The sequence below is a fragment of the Oncorhynchus kisutch genome, linkage group LG27 (assembly GCF_002021735.2).
Source record: "Oncorhynchus kisutch isolate 150728-3 linkage group LG27, Okis_V2, whole genome shotgun sequence".
NCBI classification, from domain to species: Eukaryota; Metazoa; Chordata; class Actinopteri; order Salmoniformes; family Salmonidae; genus Oncorhynchus; species Oncorhynchus kisutch.
Genome location: NC_034200.2, coordinates 8,130,533 through 8,155,019, shown reverse-complemented (window position 1 = coordinate 8,155,019; position 24,487 = coordinate 8,130,533). Strand labels below are relative to the sequence as shown.

Here is a 24,487-nt window from a genome sequence, read left to right as displayed (position 1 = left end):
TTGTTTCTCTATGCTTTTTTGAGCTGTTCTTGCCATAATATGGACTTGGTCTTTTCCCAAATCTTCTGTATACCTACCCTTCCTTGTCACAACACAACTGATTGGCTCAAACGCATTTGAAAGAAATTCCACAAAAAAAACACCTGTAAATTAAAATGCATTCCAGGTGACTACCTCATGAAGCTGGTTGACATATTAACCCTTTTTTGGTTACTACATGATTCCATATGTGCTATTTCATAGTTTTGATGTCTTTACTATTATTCTACAATGTAGAAAATACTAAAAATAAATTAAAACCCTTGAATGAGTAGGTGTGTCCAAATCTTTGACTGGTACTGTATATATAAATAGTAAAGTAAAGTAGAAATACTCCAAAAAACTACTTAAGCTGTACTTCAAAGTACTTTACGCACTTTACGACACTGTGATTTATGCTGTTATAACCCGTGTCTTTCCCCCTGTCTCTGCATTCCTCAGTGTCTCTGCGTAAGGCTATATCCCCCCAGAACCTGAACCAGATAGAGACAACCTGGGAAGGGGTCACACTTAACCGCTGTTTGCTCATAGCTATCACAATCCTGCTGCTCAGCTCCGGCTTTCAGAAACTACATGGCATGTACACTAGTGTGGACCACAGTCCACTACACTTACTATATACAATTATGTTGAGTTGTTAAAGCACAATTAATATTAATTTGGGGGGGTAAACTTTAACTCAAACCAATCAGTGACAATGACACATAAAGACACACATTTTTGTTGTAGGTTTCCATCCATAATGTGAGCGCCCTGTCATCCTATAGAAACCATTAAAGGTTGACGGCCTGTGGAGGAAGAGGAGTATGCTGATGCGCTGACTGTGAGGCAATCTGCATTGCACAAAGTCCAACCACAGGAGGTAGGGCACAGAAACAAAATACTCACCTGTCTCTCCGGGCTCAGAATCCTCATTCCCAACATGGGTTGCAGTGTGTGCTGGTTTTCATCTGCACTTTGCAAATCAGCCACTGCTGTCACTGACGGTTAGCTGGAGCATCCAATCAAATGGCTGGCTTCTCAAGGACGTTTAGGTGACACCGGGTATTTTTGGAATCATACTTCTATAATATTTAGTAGGTATGAGTATATGTGAACATTTATTAGGTAGTATACACATTCGGTGAATGCATACACATTCAGTGACATTCAGTGAAATAATGTGTATGTGACCTCTAAATTCCTCAAAAACATTTTTATTATACCCCTGAATCAGAGGAGGCTGGTGGGCGGAGCTATAGGAGGAGGGGCTCAATGTAATGGCTGTAATTAAATAAATGGAACGGTATCAAACATAGAGTAACCATGTTTGACTCGGTTCTATTTATTGATTCCAGTCATTACAATGTGCCCGCACTCATATGGCTCCTCTCACCAGCCTCCTCTGCCCTGAATGCATTGAGGACCTCTGTGTCTCAGCCCTCTTACCATAAGCCACCTCCAATGTCATTTTGGAGAATTTGGCAGTACGTCTACCTTGCCTCACAACCACAGACCACGTGTAACCACGCCAGCCCAGGACCTCCACATCCGGCTTTTGCACCAGCGTGATCGTTTGAGACCAGCCAACCGGACAGCTGATGAAACTGTGGGTTTGCGCAACCGAAGAATTTCTTCACAAACTGTCAGAAACCGTCTCAAGGAAGCTCATCTGCGTGCTCGTCAACCTTACCAGGGTCTTGACCTGACTGCAGTTTGGCATTGTAACTGACTTCAGTGGGAAAATGCTCACCAAATGCTCACCTTTGATGGCCACTGGCATGCTGGAAAAGTGTGCTCTTCACAGATTAATCCAAGTTTCAACTGTACCGGGCAGATGGCAGACAGCGTGTATGGCGAGCGTTTTGTAAGAGAGAGCGTTTTGCTGACGTCAACATTGTGAACAGAGTGTGCCATGGTGGTGGTGGGGTTATGGCAGGCTGGCTGGATTGACCAGCGTGTTCCAGTTCCAGCCAATAATCAACAGCTTTGAAGAGCCATTGAAGAGGAGTGGGACAACATTCCACCAGAGAGAATACTTTCCAAAGGCAGAGAAGGGGAGGAAAAGAGGGCTAAGAGAGAGAGAGATGAAGAAACTAAGCTGAAGAAAAAGGGAAAACAGGTCAAGCTGAGAGGGGAGGAAAAATAAGTGGCGGAAAAACGGAGGAGGAAGTTAAACTCATGATACAAAAGGTTAAGAAATGAAAAGCCAGCATATCATAGGAGGGAAAATGGCATGCAGTCTGATGAAGAATTAAGTAAAGGAATACAACAGTAGTTCTACATAATAGTAAAATAAGGTAACGTGGATGGGCATCATTGTGAACACATTATGGGTTCTCTGCACAAATGAATGTTCCAACTATAATTGCTGCTGGATCATTGGCAGCCATTGCAAGTGCCAGTCAGAAGAGAAGCATGACTGATTTCCCAGTCTGCCATGTCTTTGTTGCTTAGAATATTGTTCAGTGATGCCGTTTTGAAAATGTTGGTTTGTATTATAAAGTTGAGGAAGACGTCTCATTTGTGTAATTGTCTGGGTGCTATTGTAAACCAACATGTCCTCTTATGCTTATTGTCATTTTTCAATGTATTGTTATTTGGACCCTTGATTGTTGTTACTGTTGTTCCATTGACAGTATTATTATTTTAATTGTTAATGTTGTAAATCTCCAGAGTAAGCTTTGGCAATATGCACATTGCTACATCATGCCAATAAAGCAAATTGAATTGCTTTATTGGGGACTCTTTGTAGGGACTATGGGAATGTTTCAGATTGCCTATAACTGCTGGGCAACTGTTACAATTTTTATGAATTTTTTTAAATGCTTTAATCTGAAATCGTTTTTTTGCTACCCTAATTGTCAATAAAGCTTTCCCTGTTATGTATCATATCTTTTCCTCTAAACACATTTTATTTTTAGCCAAGCACACAGAGAAAGATCATGATACACCTTTCCACATGTTTTATTATAAAAAAAGAACCTTAAAATATGTTGTTTCATACACAGGACTCAACATTTACAATACAGCAGGATCCTATTAATATTGGTGCCATCACAAAGTGCCTAAAACAATGGATATCTTCCTATAGCCACACTAGCATAACACTTAAAGCTTGCACATTATATTGCCTCATTCTAAAAATGGTATGATAGTGTGGATATTAGACGAGCATGATAAATACAATGCCTTGGCAACTGTGTACAAAACCGATTGAATATGGCCCATTTTGCATCTGTAGAATATATTTAGGTATACAAAGTTTCTTTCAGAGTTTAGAAAAAGTACATCGCACAATGAAACAGTACACTTGACATAGTCCTAAAATGGGGCACTGTTATAGCAACCAAATGATAGGCAAACAATCTAACAGAAGGATGATGTGCTGGTTGGAGATCAGTTGTTTTGATGGGGCATTCCTTCATGGTTGTCAGAGGGGAGTGGGGGTCTCATCAGGGGTGGCATACCCATTCCGGGGCCACTGTGCTGCATTTGATGGTGGTGGTGCATCTGGGGAGGGCCAGGGGCGCCAGGGGGTAAAGGGGGCATATTCATCCCCCCTGGAAGTGGAGGGGGCATGGGCTCACTGGGGGGTCGAGGCCCCATCCCACTCATCAGGGGAGGTGGGCGCTTTATACCCATGGGGGGTACGGGTCCGCTGGGTGGGGCGAGGGCTTTCTCCATCTTGAAGTGGAACTGCAGGAAGAACTGGAGAGGGACGGTACATTTAGTTGGATTCCATTAACACCTAAATATACTCCAAAGAACAAGTCAGATAAGACCAACCATGGGACTGTCAACACCAAATGTACTTGACCTGTTTTGTATCTTTGTTCCAGTGGGTCCAGAAGCGACTCTCGCCTTTATCAATCTCTCTGCTTGGCACCTGCATAAATATAGAAGATACCAAAAGGTATGAGTTGTCATTCATAGGAAAACTGAACGAAGCAAAGACAAATGAGAGTGTTTGGGGATTTTCTTAGGGCCAAATGAAGACACGCACACACCTTGAAGGCGATCGTCTCGTAGGGCTCTGCAGCCAGTAGAAGGTACTGCCAACGACGGTCTGGGGGCTCAATGCGCTGCTCGTATGCAGACATGAAGCGATGCCTGGGTCCTATGCCCTCTGCTATCTCTGGGTAATCAATCTGATAGGGGAGGAAGAGAAAGTAGCCAGTGTCTCAGAAAATGCAGCCCAAAGTGCCAACTGTAACGTTTGGTGGAGGAGGTGGAGGAGGAATAATGGTTTGGGCTAGGCCATACAACATTTTGTTGTATTAAATCATGATATAGTCTATAAATTGTGCATTTAGGCTGTGACTTACTTAGAATGAAATACAAATTAAACAGTGCCTTTGAATTCATTTTTAGAATTCATGCAAACGACACCATTCTGTTGGAGGCCACGGACCCTTTTTTGGACACTGTTAACAAACCTCCAAACGAGCTTCAACATCATACAACACTCCTTCCATCGCCTCCAACTCCTCTTAAATGCTAGTAACACGAAATGCATGCTTTTTAACCGATTGCTGACCTCACCCGCCCACCCGACCAGCATCACTACTCTGCATGGTTCTGACTTAGAATATGGATAACTATAAATACCTGGGTGTCTGGCTAGACTGTAAACTCTCCTTCCAGACTCACATTAAGCATCTCCAATCCAAAGTTAAATCTAGAACTGGCTTCCTATTTCGAAAACAAAGCCTCCTTCACTCATGCTGCCAAACATACCCTTGTAAAACTGACTATCCTACCGATCCTTGACTTCGGCGATGTAATTTACAAAATAGCTTCCGATACTCTTCTTAACAAATTGGATGCAGTCTATCACAGTGCCATCCGTTTTGTCACCAAAGCCCCATATACTACCCACCACTGAAACCTGTATTCTCTTGCTGGCTGGTCCTCGCTACATATTCGTCGCCAAACCCACCGGCTCAAGGTCATCTATAAATCTTTGCTAGGTAAAGATCCGCCTTATCTCAGCTCACTGGTCACCATAGCAACACCCACCCGTGTATATTTCACTGGTCATCCCCAAAGTCAACACTTCCTTTGGCCGCCTTTCCTTCCAGTTCTCTGCTGCCAATGACTGGAACGAATTGCAAAAATCACTTAAGTTGGAGACATACTTTAAGCGTCAGCTGTCAGAGCAGCTTACCGATCTCTGCAGCTGTACACAGCCAATCTGTAAATAGCCCACCCAACCAACTACCTACTTCATCCCTATATTTGTTTTTGTTTTTCTGCTCTTTTGCAGACCAGTATTTCTACCTGCACATCCTCATCTGCACATATCACTCCAGTGTAAATTGCAAAATTGTAATTACTTCACCATTGGCCTATTTATTGCCTTACCTCCTTACTTAATTTGCACACACTGTATACAGATTTTTGTATTGTGTTATTGACTGTACGATTGTTTATAACATGTGTAACTCTGTTGTTTTTGTTGCACTGATTTTCTTTATCTTGGCCAGGTCGCAGTTGTAAATGAGAACTTGTTCTCAACTGGCCTACCTGGTTAAATAAAGGTGAAATTAAAATGTAAAAGAAACACGAGTTTGGCCAGTCTGTGGCTTCAGGCTTTTGGGATAAATGTATTTTAGATTCCAATGATTCTTTAGTTGTGGACACTACATCACTGCACTCCCTCTTGGACCTCGTCTTTGTAAGTCACCTTGATTTAGCACCTGTGTGTTTAATCAGTTTCTTTATAAAAATATTTAACAAACTCCATGACATTAGCAAGGGGCTATTTGCAGCACACAAGTAGACTACAAATGCATGCTGGGGCTGGCATGCCCTGAGCTTGTGATGGAGCGAAATTGGGGCAAGCGAGAATGCCAACGCTCCAGCCTTTGGGAATCTCGCTCCACTCTCCAGTCAAATTGGGCACTCTCCACTCCTCGCCAGCTCCGCTCACATACTCTGATTCAGACTCACCTGGAAAAGTAAAGACTGTTGCCCGCTCTCTGGATCTCTCTGTTTTGTTACTGTTGAGAAGGGAAATAATATCAATACATTACATTAGCTTGTTCTAGAGTCATCAAATCCTTTGAGAGCCTGATGATGACTAACATAACACATATTAACCTACCTTTGTACCCCGGTCGACCAATTTTCACAAATTTCTTGACCTCAACCTTCACCTTTTCGGGGGCTGGCTGTGCGGGAGCTTCTTTTGCTTCTTTGGCTGCTCTTCTCGCTCTGCATTCAACAAAATAGAGAAGTGAGCACAACCAAATATACACAGTGCTAAAATGACACAAAAGTAGTAGTAATCCATATGTACTTACAAATTTGTTTGATGCTTCTTTCCCTGTGTATGGGCCAGGTAGCTGCCCTGTAAAGAGAAAACAACAATGGTTACAATCTGTAATTCCAATGACAATTGATCATCATATAAATTGAAATGAGCACTTCCTTACCTCATTGTTGTGGAGTGTCAGACACAGTTTACACTCATAGGAGCCCAGATGGTTCTTCATGAAATAGGGGTCCTTGTTGATGTCAATGGTCTCCAGGGCCAGCTGGCGGAGCCGCTCTCGCCGGTCCCGGTTGCTCTCCGAGGAGGACGCAACCCCACCACTCCCAGTCTTGCCCCCAGCTCTGTGTTGGAAATCCATTTTGCAGGGCAATGGATTCACTCAGTCAAAACACTCAACTCCACCTCCTGGACAACTGATCAACTAGACGTCTTCACTCTGGAGAAACATATTGGGGAAAAAAAGTTTAACATAATTTTAAAAAGGTACGTTTTTTCACTTGTGCATTTGGGGAGCATCTTTGGAAAATTAAATTGTACCAAATTAAATAACATGTGTTCAGCTTAGCTAACTAGTAACATTCGCAGACCATGGCACCTAGCTAGCAATTAGGGTGCAACTTTTATTTATTTTACCTTGATTTAACTAGGTAAGTCAGTTAAGAACAAATTCTTATTTTCAATGACGGCCTAGGAACAGTGGGTTAACTGCCTGTTCAGGGGCAGAACGACAGATTTGTACCTTGTCAGCTCTGTACCAACGCTCTGACCACTAGGCCACCCTGCCGCTAGCTCTGAGCACTAGCCAGCTAACTAAAGCTACTATTGAAACGTAGTTTGTTACATACATTTCTACACCAAAAGCAAGAGGCCTAACAATGCATGTAATTACACTATTATAAGACAACTACTATAGGCTATAGTATAGCTATCTTATACACTGGGTTTTGGTGCAGAGGGTGGATTAGCTAGCTATGCTAATATTAGCTTGTGTTAGCTTTGTTGAGGTAACCGGCAAAGCAGCTACGACTTTAACGAACAAAACGGGACTTCTTTTCATATCTGTTGCTGTAGTAAATGTAGGTGCAGCTAATCAAGTTAATGGAATATCTTTAATATCTAATTTACCACAGAATTACTTGTTTAAATATTTTTAATTTTTTAAAAATTAATATCAAATCAATACATAAAGCACATGAGGGAACAAAAGCATACATAGATTACAAACAATAGACAATCGAGCTAGGGGGTACAATATCACATTACAATTACTCGTTTTTAAACTCACCAATTCCTCAACGTTTGCGTCACGCCGTTCACAACGTAAACACTAATGCGCATAGGCAAACTTCCGTTTCGTACATGTGTATAACTTTATTGACAAAACTACACAACACATAGTTCAAACAATGTATTTTTGATATGTTTTACGAGATAGTTGAGCAGAAACGTGAATATTTGAAGTTAAGCCTCTCTAAAATGCAAGACGTCCGTTTGTCTATAATGTATAGCCTACAATGTTCAAATGCGTATTTTGTATTTATTTAGGCAAGTCAGTTAACAGTTAACAGGAACAGTGGGTTAACTGCCTTTAAAAATATATATATATATATTTGTTTTATTACCCATGTAGAAAAAGTCTGTATACATACAATAAGTACATAAATAGACAATAATAACATATGCTAGGGGGTACAACAAATTACAAGCAGTGGTGTAGTCAATGTCGATCATTATTGATATCTACTTAGCGCATTGATAGGAAAAGGGTTAGGCTTAGCTAAAATGAATAGAAGGTTAGGATAAATAACTTGGCAGGTTAGAAGAATTAAAGATAATTAATTTAAGATTAGTAAAGGGGTTGGGTTTAGGTAGAAGGTTAGGAGAATGAGGCTAGGAAAAGTGTTGGGGTTAGGCTTAACTAAAAGCAAAACTGTCTTGAGTGGCAACAAATCTGCCCTTCTTTACACCTACTTATGTTGATCCTCCCACTTCTGTTGACACACCCACTTTCAGACACACCCCACATGTATGCAGTTACCCATGACTCGTCAGAATCACTTCTGCATGTCTGTTCCCTTGACAACGCAAAATGTGTGATTCGAAAAAAGTGACGTCACCGCGTTTTCCCCATGTTCCTTTGCGAATCCCGGTCAAGCGTTTGTTGGTGAAAACATTCGTCTCTTTCTGGGCTGGAGAATAAAGAATATGTATTTTTTCTCCACATAGATCTCGCCAGACAAAACATAATCTCCGATTCAGTGCATAACTGAGAGTCTTTCACGCTGCACGGTAGGTCCATTTGAAAAATGTTTGTGTGAGAAACAAGTTCGAACGTTTGGAGATTGATAGGTTGCTAACGTTAGCGCGGTACTAACGTTACTTGTCAGCGAAAGGAACAGTTGTGATTTATGACTAGCATGGCTTTATCGTGGTAATTGTAGTTAGCTTTCTACAATCAGTGGCTTTAGTGTCGTCGAATAATTGTATTTTTGAACGGTGTTTGAAAGTGGCTTTCATATTGGCTCAAGTCTTGAACTATAATATGGCGAGCTAGTTCAAGGTGCTATCCGGCATTCTTGAACTAGAGATCTAACATTAGTTTTCTGGCAATTAAAATTGTAACATAGACCATCGGGCTTAGTTTAGAGAGAACAACATCAGTAAACTATGCCAACAGTTTTCCGATTATGCACGAAAGAAGCAGTTGCATATAGCTCTATGATGAAACTGGCTCTCGTGAGGACCACCACAGGAAAGGAAGACCTAAAGTTACCCCTGCTGCAGAGGATAAGTTCATTTACAGCCAGCGAGTTTAGTGCGCCAGCTATTCAAGTCTCCACACAAAACAACCCGAATAGCTAGGTACAATTTACAGAAAACAAAACAGTGCTTTGGAACTAAAGTATTGAATTAATCTACATCATTAAGGCAAAGCCCAGTATCACATAGGAGATGCATAATATGCAGCTGACAAGTACACTATATATACAAAAGTATGTGGACACTCCTTCAAATTAGAGTATTTGGCTATTTCTGCCTCACCTGTTGCTGACAGGTGTATACAATCGAGCACACCGTCATGCAAATCTCCATGGACAAACATTGGCAGAAGAATGGCCTTACTGAAGATATTTGTAACTTTCAACGTGGCACCTTTCCAACAAGTCAGTTTGTCAAATTTCTGCCCTGCTAGAGCTGCTCTGGTCAACTGTACGTGCTGTTGTGAAGTGGAAAGGTCTAGGAGCAACAACGGACAGCCGTGAAGCGGTAGGCCACACAAGCTCACAGAACAGGACTGCCCAGGGCTGTAGTGTTTAAAAAATCGTCTGTCCTCGGTTTCAACACTCACTACCGAGTTCCAAAACTGCCTCTGGAAGAAGAACTGTTTGTCGGGAGCTTCATGATGTGGGTTTCCATGGTAGAACATCTGCACACTAGCCTAAGATCACCATGCGCAATGCCAAGTGTCGGCTGGAGTGGTGATGTATGGCCCTATGAAATCCGTTTAATTTTTTTCCAAATTCCATTTTTTCTCCGTACATTTTTCAAAATTCTGTGTTTTACGGTTTACTCTAATTTCATCATCAGAAAGTCTATTAATGTGAATGAATAAAAGGTCAACAATTTAATAAGATATAACAGTACATTTGTAATGCAACACATCGCACAATAAAAAATAAAATAATCAAGGCAAGTGCTTCAAAACTGAGTTCTACTAAGTGTTTCATTATAAATTTAAAAAAATAATGCAGCAACCTTCTCCTGTTTCCAGCTGGAGGATGTTTATGACTGCCTGGGATGATGACTTTAGTGCCAACAAAAACTCTGTACAGGTGAACATGCTCTGCATGGTACTTCACTGCCTCAAACCAGCTATTCCATCTGGAGCTCTCTGCTTCAGGAGCCTTGGCCAGCACAAACTCTTTCATAATGAGGAAGCTCACCCTTCTCTTTCTGAAGAAGACAGCTCTCATCCATGTCACAAGTGATGCAACTTCAGAGAACTATTTGTAGTGCTGCCAGGTCTCACCCACCAGATTGATGACATGGCAGAGACAGGTAACATGGACACTGTTGGGCATCACTCCTTTCAGAACCTCCTTGTATGCCTTCAGGCAGTAGGAGGCATTATCTGTGACCACTGCCCAGGCATCGTTCAGGTTCAGATCGTTGCTGTGGAGGGAGGCTAGTATAGCTTGGGAAAACGTTGAGTAGTTGCATCTTTCCATGAAAATGACATCCACCAGAAAGTACTGGTTTTCAACACCTTGAATGAAGGATATGGAAAAACTAGAATTATGTTTGAACCTAAAATAATAATGTGATAAGAACCTTTATCTCAACGTGATCAAGACAAAGGAGAGGATTGTGGACCACAGGAAAAGGAGGACCGAGCACGCCCCCATTATCATCGACAGGGCTGTAGTGGAGCATGTTGAGAGCTTCAATTTTCTTGGCGCCCACATCACTAACAAACTAACATGTCCTCTCTGCTACTGTACGGCAAGCGGTACCGGAGTTTCAAGTCTAGGTCCCAGAGGCTTCTTAACAGCTTTTACCCCCAAGCCATAAGACTCCTGAACAGCTAGTCAAATTGCTACCCAGACAATTTGCATTGTCCCCCCACCCTCTTCTACGCTGCTGCTACTCTGTTATTATCTATGCACAGCCACTTTAATTACTCTACCTTCATGAACATATTACCTCGACACCGGACATTGACTCTGTACCGGTACCCCCTGTGTATATCGCCCCGCTATTGTTATTTACTGCTGCTCTTTAATTATTTGTTATTCTTATTTCTAATTTTTTATATATATATATATATATATATATATATATATATATATATATATATATATATATATTAGGTATTTTCTTAGCTGCATTGTTGGTTAAGGGCTTGTAAAGTAAGCATTTCACCTGTTGTGTTCAGCGCATCTGACAAAGAGAATTTGATTTGATTTTAAGCTCTTAGCTGTTGGACTCTGGAGTGATGCTTCACCATCTGGCAGTCCGACGCACGAGTCTGGATTTGGCGGATGCCTGGAGAACGCTACCTGCCTCAATGCATAGTGCCAACTGTTAAGTTTGGCGGAGGAGGAATACTGGTCTGGGGCTGTTTTTCATGGTTCGGGCTAGGCCCCTTAGTTCCAGTGAAGGGAAATCTTAACGATACGGTATACAATGAAATTCTAGACTATTTTCTGCTTCCAACTTTGTGGCCCTTTCCTGTTTCAACAAGACCATGGCCCCATGCACAAAGTGAGGTCCATACAGAAATGGTGTGGAAGAACTTGACAGTCCTGCACAGAACCCTGACCTCAACCCCATCAAACACCTTTGGGATGAATTGGAATGCTCTTGTGGCTGATTGGAAGCAAGTACCTGCAGCAATGTTCCAATATCTAGTGGCAAGCCTTCCCAGAAGAGTGGTAGCTGTTATGACAGCAAAGGGGTGACCGACTCCATATTACTGCCCATGATTTTGGAATGAGGTGTTCATACTTTTGGTCAGTAGTGTAGCTATGATATTTTTGAATGTAAATCAATGCTACAGTGCCTTGCGAAAGTATTCGGCCCCCTTGAACTTTGCGACCTTTTGCCACATTTCAGGCTTCAAACATAAAGATATAAAACTGTATTTTTTTGTGAAGAATCAACAACAAGTGGGACACAATCATGAAGTGGAACAACATTTATTGGATATTTCAAACTTTTTTAACAAATCAAAAACTGAAAAATTGGGCGTGTAAAATTATTCAGCCCCTTTACCTACAGTGCAGCAAACTCTCTCCAGAAGTTCAGTGAGGATCTCTGAATGATCCAATGTTGACCTAAATGACTAATGATGATAAATACAATCCACCTGTGTGTAATCAAGTCTCCATATAAATGCACCTGCACTGTGATAGTCTCAGAGGTCTGTTAAAAGCGCAGAGAGCATCATGAAGAACAAGGAACACACCAGGCAGGTCCGAGATACTGTTGTGAAGAAGTTTAAAGCCGGATTTGGATACAAAAAGATTTCCCAAGCTTTAAACATCCCAAGGAGCACTGTGCAAGCGATAATATTGAAATGGAAGGAGTATCAGACCACTGCAAATCTACCAAGACCTGGCCGTCCCTCTAAACTTTCAGCTCATACAAGGAGAAGACTGATCAGAGATGCAGCCAAGAGGCCCATGATCACTCTGGATGAACTGCAGAGATCTACAGCTGAGGTGGGAGACTCTGTCCATAGGACAACAATCAGTCGTATATTGCACAAATCTGGCCTTTATGGAAGAGGTGCAAGAAGAAAGCCATTTCTTAAAGATATCCATAAAAAGTGTTGTTTAAAGTTTGCCACAAGCCACCTGGGAGACACACCAAACATGTGGAAGAAGGTGCTCTGGTCAGATGAAACCAAAATTGAACTTTTTGGCAACAATGCAAAACGTTATGTTTGGCGTAAAAGCAACACAGCACATCACCCTGAACACACCATCCCCACTTTCAAACATGGTGGTGGCAGCATCATGGTTTGGGCCTGCTTTTCTTCAGCAGGGACAGGGAAGATGGTTAAAATTGATGGGAAGATGGATGGAGCCAAATACAGGACCATTCTGGAAGAAAACCTGATGGAGTCTGCAAAAGACCTGAGACTGGGACGGAGATTTGTCTTCCAACAAGACAATGATCCAAAACATAAAGCAAAATCTACAATGGAATGGTTCAAAAATAAACATATCCAGGTGTTAGAATGGCCAAGTCAAAGTCCAGACCTGAATCCAATCGAGAATCTGTGGAAAGAACTGAAACTGCTGTTCACAAATGCTCTCCATCCAACCTCACTGAGCTCGAGCTGTTTTGCAAGGAGGAATGGGAAAAAATGTCAGTCTCTCGATGTGCAAAACTGATAGAGACATACCCCAAGCGACTTACAGCTGTAATCGCAGCAAAAGGTGGCGCTACAAAGTATTAACTTAAGGGGGCTGAATAATTTTGCACGCCCAATTTTTCAGTTTTTGATTTGTTAAAAAAGTTTGAAATATCCAATAAATGTCGTTCCACTTCATGATTGTGTCCCACTTGTTGTTGATTCTTCACAAAAAAATACAGTTTTATATCTTTATGTTTGAAGCCTGAAATGTGGCAAAAGGTCGCAAAGTTCAAGGGGGCCGAATACTTTCGCAAGGCACTGTATATCATTTCCTATTCCTTTACAGCTATGGACCAGGACTATGAGTGTCGGCTGCTCAGGCAGATCAACATTCAGAACGAGAATGCCAGCCCTATTGTAAGTGGATTGACTTTTTAAAAGGTATTGTCTGTACTGTTTATTATTCTGTATTGGCTTGTGTTGTCCAATATCATCCTGTATTGAGATGGTATGATGTTCCCTTGTTTACATTTAGCAAATATCTTAGAATTCAAACCTCAAGATAAATCTAAATGTATTCATGTATGAATTGCTTGGCACACACTTAGCTGACCACAGAATGTTCAGGGAGTTGGAGAGTGAGTTTTAGTTCAATTGATGGGACATGGGGTGAAGGTAATCTATCCAGAGATACTGGTGATGTTAACGCTTCAGTGTACAGGTTAATTTGCATAATTTGGTGGAATTAAATTGGCGTGTGTGTGTATTTTCGTTAGTTGTCATGTATCTCATTTATCACACAGCCTAGTTTGTGGAGCGGAATAGCCTATCACCTGTCAAACAGAGCGAGAGCAGCTCATCAGAAATGTGCTACTGGAGTGAAACGTGCTTTTGTAGCCCAGTCATTGCGCCACCAATAATTCTAGGTGCAAATATTTTGATGGCCACAATTTAAAGAACTATTTTTATGGACTTGTAATTAAATATAAACTAAATATAACCTATTACTGAAATCGCGCCTCCTATTCGAGTGCATAGGCTTTACCAACGGTAGACAGGCTTTCAGCGCGTAACTAGAGAGTATAACTGCATCCAAAATAACACCGTTGACTGCAGTTAATGCACTTTTACTGCAGTTTCAAAACTGCAGTAGCCAAAATCCAACGATAGAAATGTGGAGGAAATTATTTTATAAAGGCCGTTACACAGAATTTTTCTCCTTCTGTTTTATTGGTTTTCATAAACTTTATTTAGTTGTCCAGAAGCCGGAGGTACAATCCTAGTCATATTAGCAACCCATGCTAGTTTTTGCTGTTGGATTCCCACCCTCTTCTCTAAGTTTCTAACACAGATTTTCATGGAACTGCTCGCCATCAGTTGCGCTGTTTAGAACTGTGTTTTCCAACGAATTGCATTTTGGAAAATGTTAAATGATGTTTTAATTGGCTACGTCATTTACAGGAGTTGCGTGTTCAGTAATAGGTTATATTTAGTCAGCCACCAATTGTGCAAGTTCTCCTACTTAAAAAGATGAGAGGCCTGTAATTTTCATCATAGGTACACTTCAACTATGAGACAAAATGAGAAAAAAAAATCCAGAAAATCACATTGTAGGATTTTTTATGAATTTATTTATGGTGGAATTATGGTGGAATTATGGTGGAAAATAAGTATTTGGTCAATAACAAAAGTTTATCTCAATACTTTGTTATATACCCTTTGTTGGCAATTACAGAGGTCAAACGTTTTCTGTAAGCCTTCACAAGGTTTTCACACACTGTTGCTGGTATTTTAGCCCATTCCTCCATGCAGATCTCCTCTAGAGCAGTGATGTTTTGGGGCTGTTGCTGGGCAACACTGACTTTCAACTCCCTCCAAAGATTTTCTATGGGGTTGAGATCTGGAGACTGGCTAGGCCACTCCAGGACCTTGAAATGCTTCTTACAAAGCCACTCCTTCGTTGCCCGGGCGGTGTGTTTGGGATCATTGTCATGCTGAAAGACCCAGCCACGTTTCACATTCAATGCCCTTGCTGATGGAAGGAGGTTTTCACTCAAAATCTCACGATACATGGCCCCATTCATTCTTTCCTTTACACGGATCAGTCGTCCTGGTCCCTTTGCAGAAAAACATCCCCAAAGCATGATGTTTCCACCTCCATGCTTCACAGTAAGTATTGTGTTCTTTGGATGCAACTCAGCATTCTTTGTCCTCCAAACACAACGAGTTGAGTTTTTACCAAAAAGTTATATTTTGGTTTCATCTGACCATATGACATTCTCCCAATCTTCTTCTGGATCATCCAAATGCTCTCTAGCAAACTTCAGATGGGCCTGGACATGTACTGGCTTAAGCAGGGGGACACGTCTGGCACTGCAGGATTTGAGTCCCTGGCGGGGTAGTGTGTTACTGATGGTAGGCTTTGTTACTTTGGTCCCAGCTCTCACTAGGTCCCGCCGTGTGGTCCTGGGATTTTTGCTCACTGTTCTTGTGATAATTTTGACCACAGGGGGTGAGATCTTGCGTGGAGCCCCAGATCGAGGGAGATTATCAGTGGTCTTGTATCTCTTCCATTTCCTAATAATTGCTCCCACAGTTGATTTCTTCAAACCAAGCTGCTTACCTATTGCAGATTCAGTCTTCCCAGCCTGGTGCAGGTCTACAATTTTGTTTCTGGTGTCCTTTGACAGCTCTTTGGTCTTGGCCATAGTGGAGTTTAGAGTGTGACTGTTTGAGGTTGTGGACAGGTGTCTTTATACTGATAACAAGTTCAAACAGGTGCCATTAATACAGGTAACGAGTGGAGGACAGAGGAGCCTCTTAAAGAAGGTCTGTGAGAGCCAGCAATCTTGCTTGTTTGTAGGTGACCAAATACATATTTTCCACCATAATTTGCAAATAAATTCATAAAAAATCCTACAATGTGATTTTCTGGATTTTTTCCCCTAATCTTGTCTGTCATAGTTGAAGTGTACCTATGATGAAAATTACAGGCCTCTCTCATCTTTTTAAGTGGGAGAACATGCACAATTCGTGGCTGACTAAATACTTTTTTGCCCCACTGTATATATTAGAGGTCGACCGATTTATCGGAATGGCCGATTTCAAGTTTATTTTTGGACACCATTTTTTTTTATTTCACCTTTTATTTAACTAAGCAAGTCAATTGAACACATTCTTATTTTCAATGACGGCCTAGGAACAGTGTGTTAACTGCCTTGTTCTGGGGCAGAGCAACAGATCTTTACCTCGTCAGCTCCGGGATTCAATCTTGCAACCTTAGTTAACTAACGTTAGTCCAACGCTCTAACCACCTGCCTCTCATTGCACTCCACGAGGAGCCTACCTGTTACGCGAATGCAGTAAGAAGCCAAGGTAAGTTGCTAGCTAGCATTAAACTTATCTTATAAAAAACAATCAATCAATCATAATTACTAGTTAACTACACATGGTTGATGATATTACTAGTTTATCTAGCATGTCCTGCAATTGATGCGGTGCGCATTCGCGGAAACAGGACTGTCGTTGCTCCAACGTGTACCTAACCATAAACATCAATGCCTTTCTTAAAATCAATACACAGAAGTATATATTTTTAAACCTGCATATTTAGCTAAAAGAAATCCAGGTTAGCAGGCAATATTAACCAGGTGAAATTGTCACTTCTCTTGCGTTCATTGCACGCAGAGTCAGGGTAAATGCGATTAATAATAAATGTTTGGTTTTTGAAATGATAGTTTCCGGATTCGACCATATTAATGACCTACAGCTTGTATTTCTGTGTGTTATTATAGTTAAGTCTATGATTTGATAGAGCAGACGGAGCGGTGGTAGGCAGCAGCAGGCTCGTAAGCATTCATTCAAACAGCACTTTCATGCGTTTTGCCAGCAGCTCTTCACTCGGCTTCAAGCATTGCGCTGTTTATGACTTCAAGCCTATCAACTCCCGAGATTAGGCTGGTGTAACCGATGTGAAATGGCTAACTAGTTAGCGGGGTGCGCCCTAATAGCGTTTCAAACGTCACTCGCTCCGAGACTTGGAGTAGTTGTTCCCCTTGATCTGCAAGGGTAACGCTGCTTCGAGGGTGGCTGTTGTCGATGTGTTCCTGGTTCGAGCCCAGGTAGGAGCGAGGAGAGGGACGGAAGCTATACTGTTACACTGGCAATACTAAGTCCCTATAAGAATGGAATTCAAATCGTATAGAGAGAAATAGTCCTATAATTCCTATAATAACTACAACCTAAAACCTCTTACCTTGGAACCACCGGCTTTCATATGTTCTCATGTTCTGGGTAAGGAACTTAAACGTTGGCTTTTTTACATGACACATATTGCACATTTACTTTCTTTTCCAACACTTTGTTTTTGCATTATTTAAACCAAATTGAACATTTATTACTTATTTGAGGCTAAATAGATTTTTATTGATGTGTTAAGATGAGTGTTCATTCAGTATTGTTGTAATTGTCATTATTATAAATAATTTTAAAAAATTGTCCGATTAATCGTTATTGGCTTTATTTGGTCCTCCAATAATCGGTATCGGCGTTGAAAAATCATAATCGGTCGACCTCTAATATACAGTGCCTTGCGAAAGTATTCGGCCCCCTTGAACTTTGCCACATTTCAGGCTTCAAACATAAAGATATAAAACAATTTTTTTGTTGTTGTGAAGAATCAACAACAAGTGGGACACAATCATGAAGTGGAACAACATTTATTGGATATTTCAAACTTTTTTAACAAATCAAAAACTGAAAAATTGGGCGTGCAAAATTATTCAGCCCCTTTACTTTCAGTGCAGCAAACTCTCTCCAGAAGTTCAGTGAGGATCTCTGAATGATCCAATGTTGACCTAAATGACTAATGATGATAAATACAATCCACCTGTGTGTAATCAAGTCTCCGTATAAATGCACCTGCACTGTGATAGTCTCAGAGGTCCGTTAAAAGCGCAGAGAGCATCATGAAGAACAAGGAACACACCAGGCAGGTCCGAGATACTGTTGTGAAGAAGTTTAAAGCTGGATTTGGATACAAAAAGATTTCCCGAGCTTTAAACATCCCAAGGAGCACTGTGCAAGCGATAATATTGAAATGGAAGGAGTATCAGACCACTGCAAATCTACCAAGACCTGGCTGTCCCTCTAAACTTTCAGCTCATACAAGGAGAAGACTGATCAGAGATGCAGCCAAGAGGCCCATGATCACACTGGATGAACTGCAGAGATCTACAGCTGAGGTGGGAGACTCTGTCCATAGGACAACAATCAGTCGTATATTGCACAAATCTGGCCTTTATGGAAGAGTGGCAAGAAAGCCATTTCTTAAAGATATCCATAAAAAGTGTCGTTTACAGTTTGCCACAAGCCACCTGGGAGACACACCAAACATGTGGAAGAAGGTGCTCTGGTCAGATGAAACCAAAATTGAACTTTTTGGCAACAATGCAAAACGTTATGTTTGGCGTAAAAGCGACACAGCTCATCACCCTGAACACACCATCCCCACTGTCAAACATGGTGGTGGCAGCATCATGGTTTGGGCCTGCTTTTCTTCAGCAGGGACAAATGTCGTTCCACTTCATGATTGTGTCCCACTTGTTGTTGATTCTTCACAAAAAAATAGTTTTATATCTTTGTTTGAAGCCTGAAATGTGGCAAAAGGTCGCAAAGTTCAAGGGGGCCGAATACTTTCGCAAGGCACTTTATATAGTATTTTTACTTTAAGATAATAGGTTTGCTATGGTTGCATGTTTCCATTAAGCTGTTAATGAAAAATGTATGTTCCTTTACATTTAGAAATGTGTTTTAGTAACATGTAATTTGTCTATTTCCATGTTCAGTTAGTGTTTTACAAACAGCTGGTTTATTTCCAGAGACATTAAATTTGAGGATGCCGTTTCCATGCAATGTGGTTTCTGTTGGCCACGTCATTTTTGTGTTTTGAATTTTTTTTACCTGGTTAACAAGGGTATGTTAGTTGGCAGAAAAATGTACCGACATTTGCGTCACCCGAGATCCAAATCCCCTGATAGTAGGTCAGGAGTACGAGTATGCTTTACTTGCCCGACATGTACGAGAACCTGTTTGCGTATTTATTTTTGCAGAACTGTATATGGAACATAATGTTAGGCTAAGCATAACACACTTTCAGTGTTTTGAAGTCCAAAGCTACTGAACAAAGGCTGGATTTCCTCAGATCACTGACAGTAGTCTGATACTGGCTCCTCCCTAACCGGTATAATAACAAAACTGCTTTGTGAAGACTAAAGGGAGTGTCTGTGTGAAACTAGGGCTTTGCTATTTATCACAGTGTGTGAAGTCTAAAATCTAAGGTTTTATTTTAATAGTCTATTTTATTCAGGTCCCCTAGTGTTTTCTCTGAATTAAAATCACCTATGATTGACCTCTTCTGTTTACTTAATAATACATTTTTACCCCTCCCCTCTTCCTGTGGAAACCCATTAGAAAATGGGCCTTAGGCTACATGTGTTTCTTTCAATCGTATTTCTATTGAACATTTCATCTGCAGGAATTCTTCTGCCATTGAATTCCTTATGCAGGCCACCTAAGCTATGTTTTGGGCCACCAGTCAAAAGCTTAGAGATACCTATTCATTCAAGGATTTTCCTTTATTTTCACTATTTTCTACATTGTAGAATAATAGTGAAGACATCAGAACTATGAAATAACACATGAAATCATGTTCTAACCAAAAAAGTGTATTCTTCAAAATTCTTCTCCAACTGTCTTGAAAGGGGTTCCCACATAAGCTGAGCACTTGTTGGCTGCTTTTCCTTCACCCAGTGGTCCAACTCATCCCAAACCATCTCAGTTGGGTTGAGGTCGGGGGATTGTGGAGGCCAGGTCATCTGATGCAGCACTCCATCACTCTCCTCCTTGGTCAAATAGCCCTTACACAGCCTGGAGGTCTGTTGGGTCATTGTCCTGTTGAAAAACAAATGATAGTCCCACTAAGCACACACCAGATGGGATGGCGTATCGCTGCAGAATCCTGTGGTAGTCATGCTGGTTAAGTGTGCCTTGAATTCTAAATAAATCACAGATGGGGTCACCTGCAAAGCACCCCCACACCACCAAACATCTCAAATTTGGACTCATCAGACAGCTGTCCACCGGTCTAATGTCCATTGCTCATGTTTCTTGGCCCAAGCAAGTCTCTTCTTATTGGTGTCCTGTAGTAGAGGCTTCTTTGCAGCAATTCAACCATGAAGGCCTGATTCACGCAGTCTCTTCTGAACAGTTGATGTTGAGATGTCTGTTACTTGAACTCTAGCATTTATTTGGGCTGCAATTTCTTAGGCTGTTAACTCTGCTGCAGAGGATATGTTCATAGAGGTAACCCTCGGTCCTGTGGCGGTTCTCATGAGAGCCAGTTTCGTCATAGCTCTTGATTGTTTTTGCGACCATCTTCTGTATACTACCACTACCTTCTCACAACACAACTTATTGGTTCAAATGCATTAAGAAGGAAATCAATTCCACAAATGAACTTTTAACAAGGCACACCTGTTAATTGAAATGCATTCCAGGTGACTACCTCATGAATCTGGTTGAGAGACTTCCAAGAGTGTGCAAATCTGTCATCAAGGCAAAAGGTGGCTAATATCAAATATATTTAGATTTTTTTTCTTTTTCGGACATAATTCCATATGTGTTATTTCATAGTTTTGATGTCTTCACTATTGTTCTACAATTAGAAATCAGTAACAATTAAGGAAAAACCCATTAATGAGTAGGTGTGACAAATTATGACTGTTACTATGTATAAGGACCCACGGTTGACCATGCATCAGAGCAAAAACTAAGCCATGATGTCAAAGGCTCCTAGACAGGATTGTGTCGGCACAGATCTAGGGAAGGTTCCCAAAAAATTTCTGCAGCATTGAAGGTCCCCAAGAACACAGTGGCCTCCATTCTTAAATGGAAGAAGTTTGGAATCACCAAGACTCTTCCGGGATCTGGCCGCCCGGCCAAACTGAACAATCTGGGGAGAAGGGCCTTGGTCAGGGAGGTGACCAAGAACCCGATGGTCATTCTGACAGAGCTCTAGAGTTCCTCTGTGGAGATGGGAGAACCTTCAAGAAGGACAACCATCTCTGCAGCACTCCACTAATCAGGCCTTTATGGTAGAGTGACCAGACAGAACCCACACCTCAGTAAAAGGCTCATGGAGTTTGCCAAAAGACACCTATAGACAAGATTCTCTAGTCTGATGAAACCAAGATTGAACTCTGGCCTGAATACCAAGTGTCACTTCTAAAGGAAATCTGGCACCATCTCTACAGTGAAGCATGGTGGTGGCAGCATCATGCTGTGGGGATGTTTTTCAGATGCAGGTACTGGGACACTTGTCAGGATCGCTGGAAAGATGAACGGAGCAAAGTACAGAGATCCTTGATGAAAACCTGATCCAGAGTGCTCAGGACCTCAGATCTCAACGGTTCACCTTCCAACAGGACAACGTCCCTAAGCACACAGCCAAGACAACTTAGGAGTGGCTTCGGGAAAAGTCTTCAGTGACCCAGAGCCTGGACTTGAATCCGATCGATGGTCTCTGGGGAGACCTTAAAATAGCTGTCAACAAAGCTCCACATCCAACCTGACAGAGATTGTGAGAATCTGCAGGGAAGAATAAGAGAAACTCCCCAAATACAGGTGTGCCAAGCTTGTAGTGTCATACCCAGGAATATGTGATGCTGTAATTGCTGCAAAAGGTGCTTCAACAAAGTATTGAGTAAAGGTCTGAATACTTATGTAAATAAGTCTACATTTTTTTTTGTCATTATGGGGTAATGTGTGTAGATTGAGGGGATAAAAAAAACTATTTTAGATTTAGGCCTAACAATGTGGGAAAATGTCAAGGGGTATGAATACTTTCCGAAGGCACTGTGTGTTTGTGTGTGCTCAGCAGAAAAATAAACGTCCCTTTTTCAGGACCCTGTCTTTCAAACTTCACAGATCTTCATTGTAAAGGGTTTAGACTGTTTCCCATCCTTGTTCAATGAACCATGAACAATTAATGAACATGCACCTGTGGAATGGTCGTTAAGACACTAACAGCTTACTTAGGACACTTACTTACAGCTTAAATTTAGGACACTAAAGAGGCCTTTCTACTGACTCTGGAAAACACCACAAGAAAGATGCCCAGGGTCCCTGCTCATCTGTGTGAACGTGCCTTAGGCATGCTGCAAGGAGGCATGAGAACTACAGATGTGGCTAGGGAAATAAATTGCAGCGTCCGTACTGTGAGACGCCTAAGACAGCGCTACAGGGAGACAGGATGGACAGCTGATCGTCCTCGCAGTGGCAGACCACGTGTAACAACACCTGCATAGGATCGGTACATCTGAACATCACACCTGCGGGACGGGTACAAGATGGCAGCAACAACTGCCCGAGTTACACCAGGAATGCACAATCCCTCCATCAGTGCTCAGACTGTCTGCGAGAGGCTGTCCATCTCTGTGTGTTGTGTAAACCCCCACCGATATGGGTTTCACTGACTTATACAGTATCTGCTGATATTTTTATTATAGCTGGACCAAAAAAATATGAAATGATAGTGCTGTTTTAAGCACAAACAAAGATACTCAAAGCTGATTTCTTAAATTTGAGGAAAGAACATTAATGTAAGCACCATGTAAGAGGAGCACCAAAGACATATTTTTAAAAATAGTTAAACTGTTACTCTATAAACTGCACAGATTCCAGCAAATAATTATCTGAAGACTGAGCTGCCTCATACTAGCCAGCTGGAAAACAATGACTTGGGACACATTTTCAGTGTATTGATACTTTGCTATATTTTCGTAAATTGTAGGGTTGTAGCCACTGAATTCTGGTAGTAATCACTAGAAAGGAAAAACAACGATCACAACATTTGCAGCTGGCATAGCGCTGCCTCTCGCCCAAGGCGTTGCCTCAGTGCGGCATCTTTGGGGCGTCCCTACCCAATTTGAAGTTTAACTTTTTTAAATGGTAAGGATTAAGGTTAGGTAAGGTTTCTGATTAGGATAGGGTTTAGCCTATGCTAAACGTCCCAAGGATTCCTGTTAACACTACTCTCACGCTGCTGGCAAGATGGGGGTGACGAAACGTGAATTTGGACCAGTCCCTGACAAATGACAACCCATACATCAAAAATAAGCGCTATTTTATAACCTGCTGTTTTTTTGTGTGTATGTCTATATACACATTTGAATGACCGAGCTTGAGGAATAACCTTTGCAAAGAGCAAATATAAAACACCAGATTTTGCCGGCTTCACTAAAGGGGTGCAATGTTAACATCACCACAGAGTTGAACGTTCTTAGCACGGCACTTCTTAGCACCGCTTTACATTTGGGCATAGCATCAATTGTTTTTTACGACACCCAACACCATACCATGACACTTAATGTAACAGTATATGTCCAGTGTGCATTTCTGGCACTTTATTGAGCTGCCAAGCTTCTATCTACGCAGCACTCAACGTAGAAGCCGTAACAGTTAGTTCACAGTAATTCACTGTCCTCCCCGACAAGTGTAGTTGCGTTGGGTGATCGCGCGCCAAGCCAAGATGGGCTTATAGTCATGTAAAGAGTACCCTATTCATTATTTGTCCTGAAGCCTGTTTTCTCCTAATCTTATACCGGTCCTTTTTTCGGTGGATTAAATGGCGATACAAATACATTAATAAATGCACTTGCATTAAAGGATAACTACACCCAAAATTCTAAGTTTCTTTAGATTTTTTCCTAACGTGTTTGAAAGGGATTTTGGCTATCTATTTCCCTAGAGGCAGATGAGGTCGTGAATTTGTATGTCTGTCCAGTATGAAGGAAGTTGGTAGTTTTTGGGAGCTGCTACCATTAGCGCAATGACTGGAAGTCTGTGGTATCTACTCAAAATAAAACATATGTGTATAGTGCCCTAGCTTTAAAACTGCAAACATTTTAGCTCAGCTCCATTGGAGAAATGTGTAGAATTGCAGGAAATTGGCTTAAAAAATGGTGTCCTCTGACGATTTCCCCATCTTACACTATCCTTCGCTCTTCCCCCCCCTGTAAAGAAGGCCATAGATGCAGTACGAGCGCTGACACCCACCAACTCCCCTCTGTCGTCACCAAGCAAACATGGCGACCGCTTCATTCCCTCCCGCGCCGGCGCCAACTGGAGCGTCAACTTCCACCGCATCAACGTGAGTCCCCTGCAATGCACCCTGGGATTTTGTCTTCTGCCCAACGTTTTACATCTGTGTTGATTGTAATCACTTTCTGGGTTTCAGCATATGTAATCACTGTGTTGATGTTGTG

At 41.5% G+C, this 24,487-nt stretch overlaps 2 protein-coding genes across 4 annotated transcripts in view; one reads left to right on the top strand and one right to left on the bottom strand.

Annotated features, from left to right (window-relative positions):
- Positions 1-2,969: 2,969 nt before the first annotated feature.
- On the bottom strand, positions 2,970-8,357 carry LOC109901018 (splicing factor 3A subunit 2). 2 transcript variants are annotated; one of them, XM_031806776.1, is made up of 8 exons: positions 8,270-8,357; positions 6,459-6,734; positions 6,327-6,373; positions 6,128-6,237; positions 5,974-6,023; positions 4,029-4,169; positions 3,839-3,907; positions 2,970-3,729 (listed from the first exon to the last, which is right to left on the bottom strand). In XM_031806776.1, exons 2-8 carry the CDS (start codon positions 6,654-6,656, stop codon positions 3,418-3,420), a joined length of 927 nt encoding a protein of 308 aa, XP_031662636.1. In that variant the 5' UTR covers positions 6,657-6,734; positions 8,270-8,357; the 3' UTR covers positions 2,970-3,417. The 2 variants fall into 2 exon arrangements, with proteins under 2 accessions (XP_031662636.1, XP_020352578.1); XM_020496989.2 differs by having other exon boundaries at positions 7,584-8,285.
- Positions 8,358-8,423: 66 nt separating this feature from the next.
- The window catches only part of LOC109901017 (fizzy-related protein homolog), a 30,625-nt gene continuing 14,561 nt past the window's right edge, over positions 8,424-24,487 (top strand). Inside the window, exons 1-3 of one of the 2 annotated variants that reach the window (XM_031806775.1) lie at positions 8,424-8,587; positions 13,510-13,580; positions 24,247-24,372. In XM_031806775.1, the coding sequence (XP_031662635.1) occupies positions 13,512-13,580; positions 24,247-24,372 (195 nt within the window). In that variant the 5' untranslated portion in view covers positions 8,424-8,587; positions 13,510-13,511. Of the gene's footprint in view, positions 8,588-13,509; positions 13,581-24,243; positions 24,373-24,487 lie in introns of both variants that reach the window. The other variant, XM_020496987.2, reaches the window with a different exon arrangement.

Bases quoted from the DNA above. Each gene is read 5' to 3' on its own strand.
- LOC109901018 (XM_031806776.1), bottom strand. From the start codon at position 6,656: ATGGATTTCCAACACAGAGCTGGGGGCAAGACTGGGAGTGGTGGGGTT. The intron at 6,238-6,326 runs GTAAGTACATAT...TGTTGAATGCAG, and splicing joins AAGAAGCATCAAACAAATTT to AGCGAGAAGAGCAGCCAAAG. The intron at 3,730-3,838 runs GTCAAGTACATT...GTCCCTCTCCAG, and splicing joins GGAACAAAGATACAAAACAG to TTCTTCCTGCAGTTCCACTT.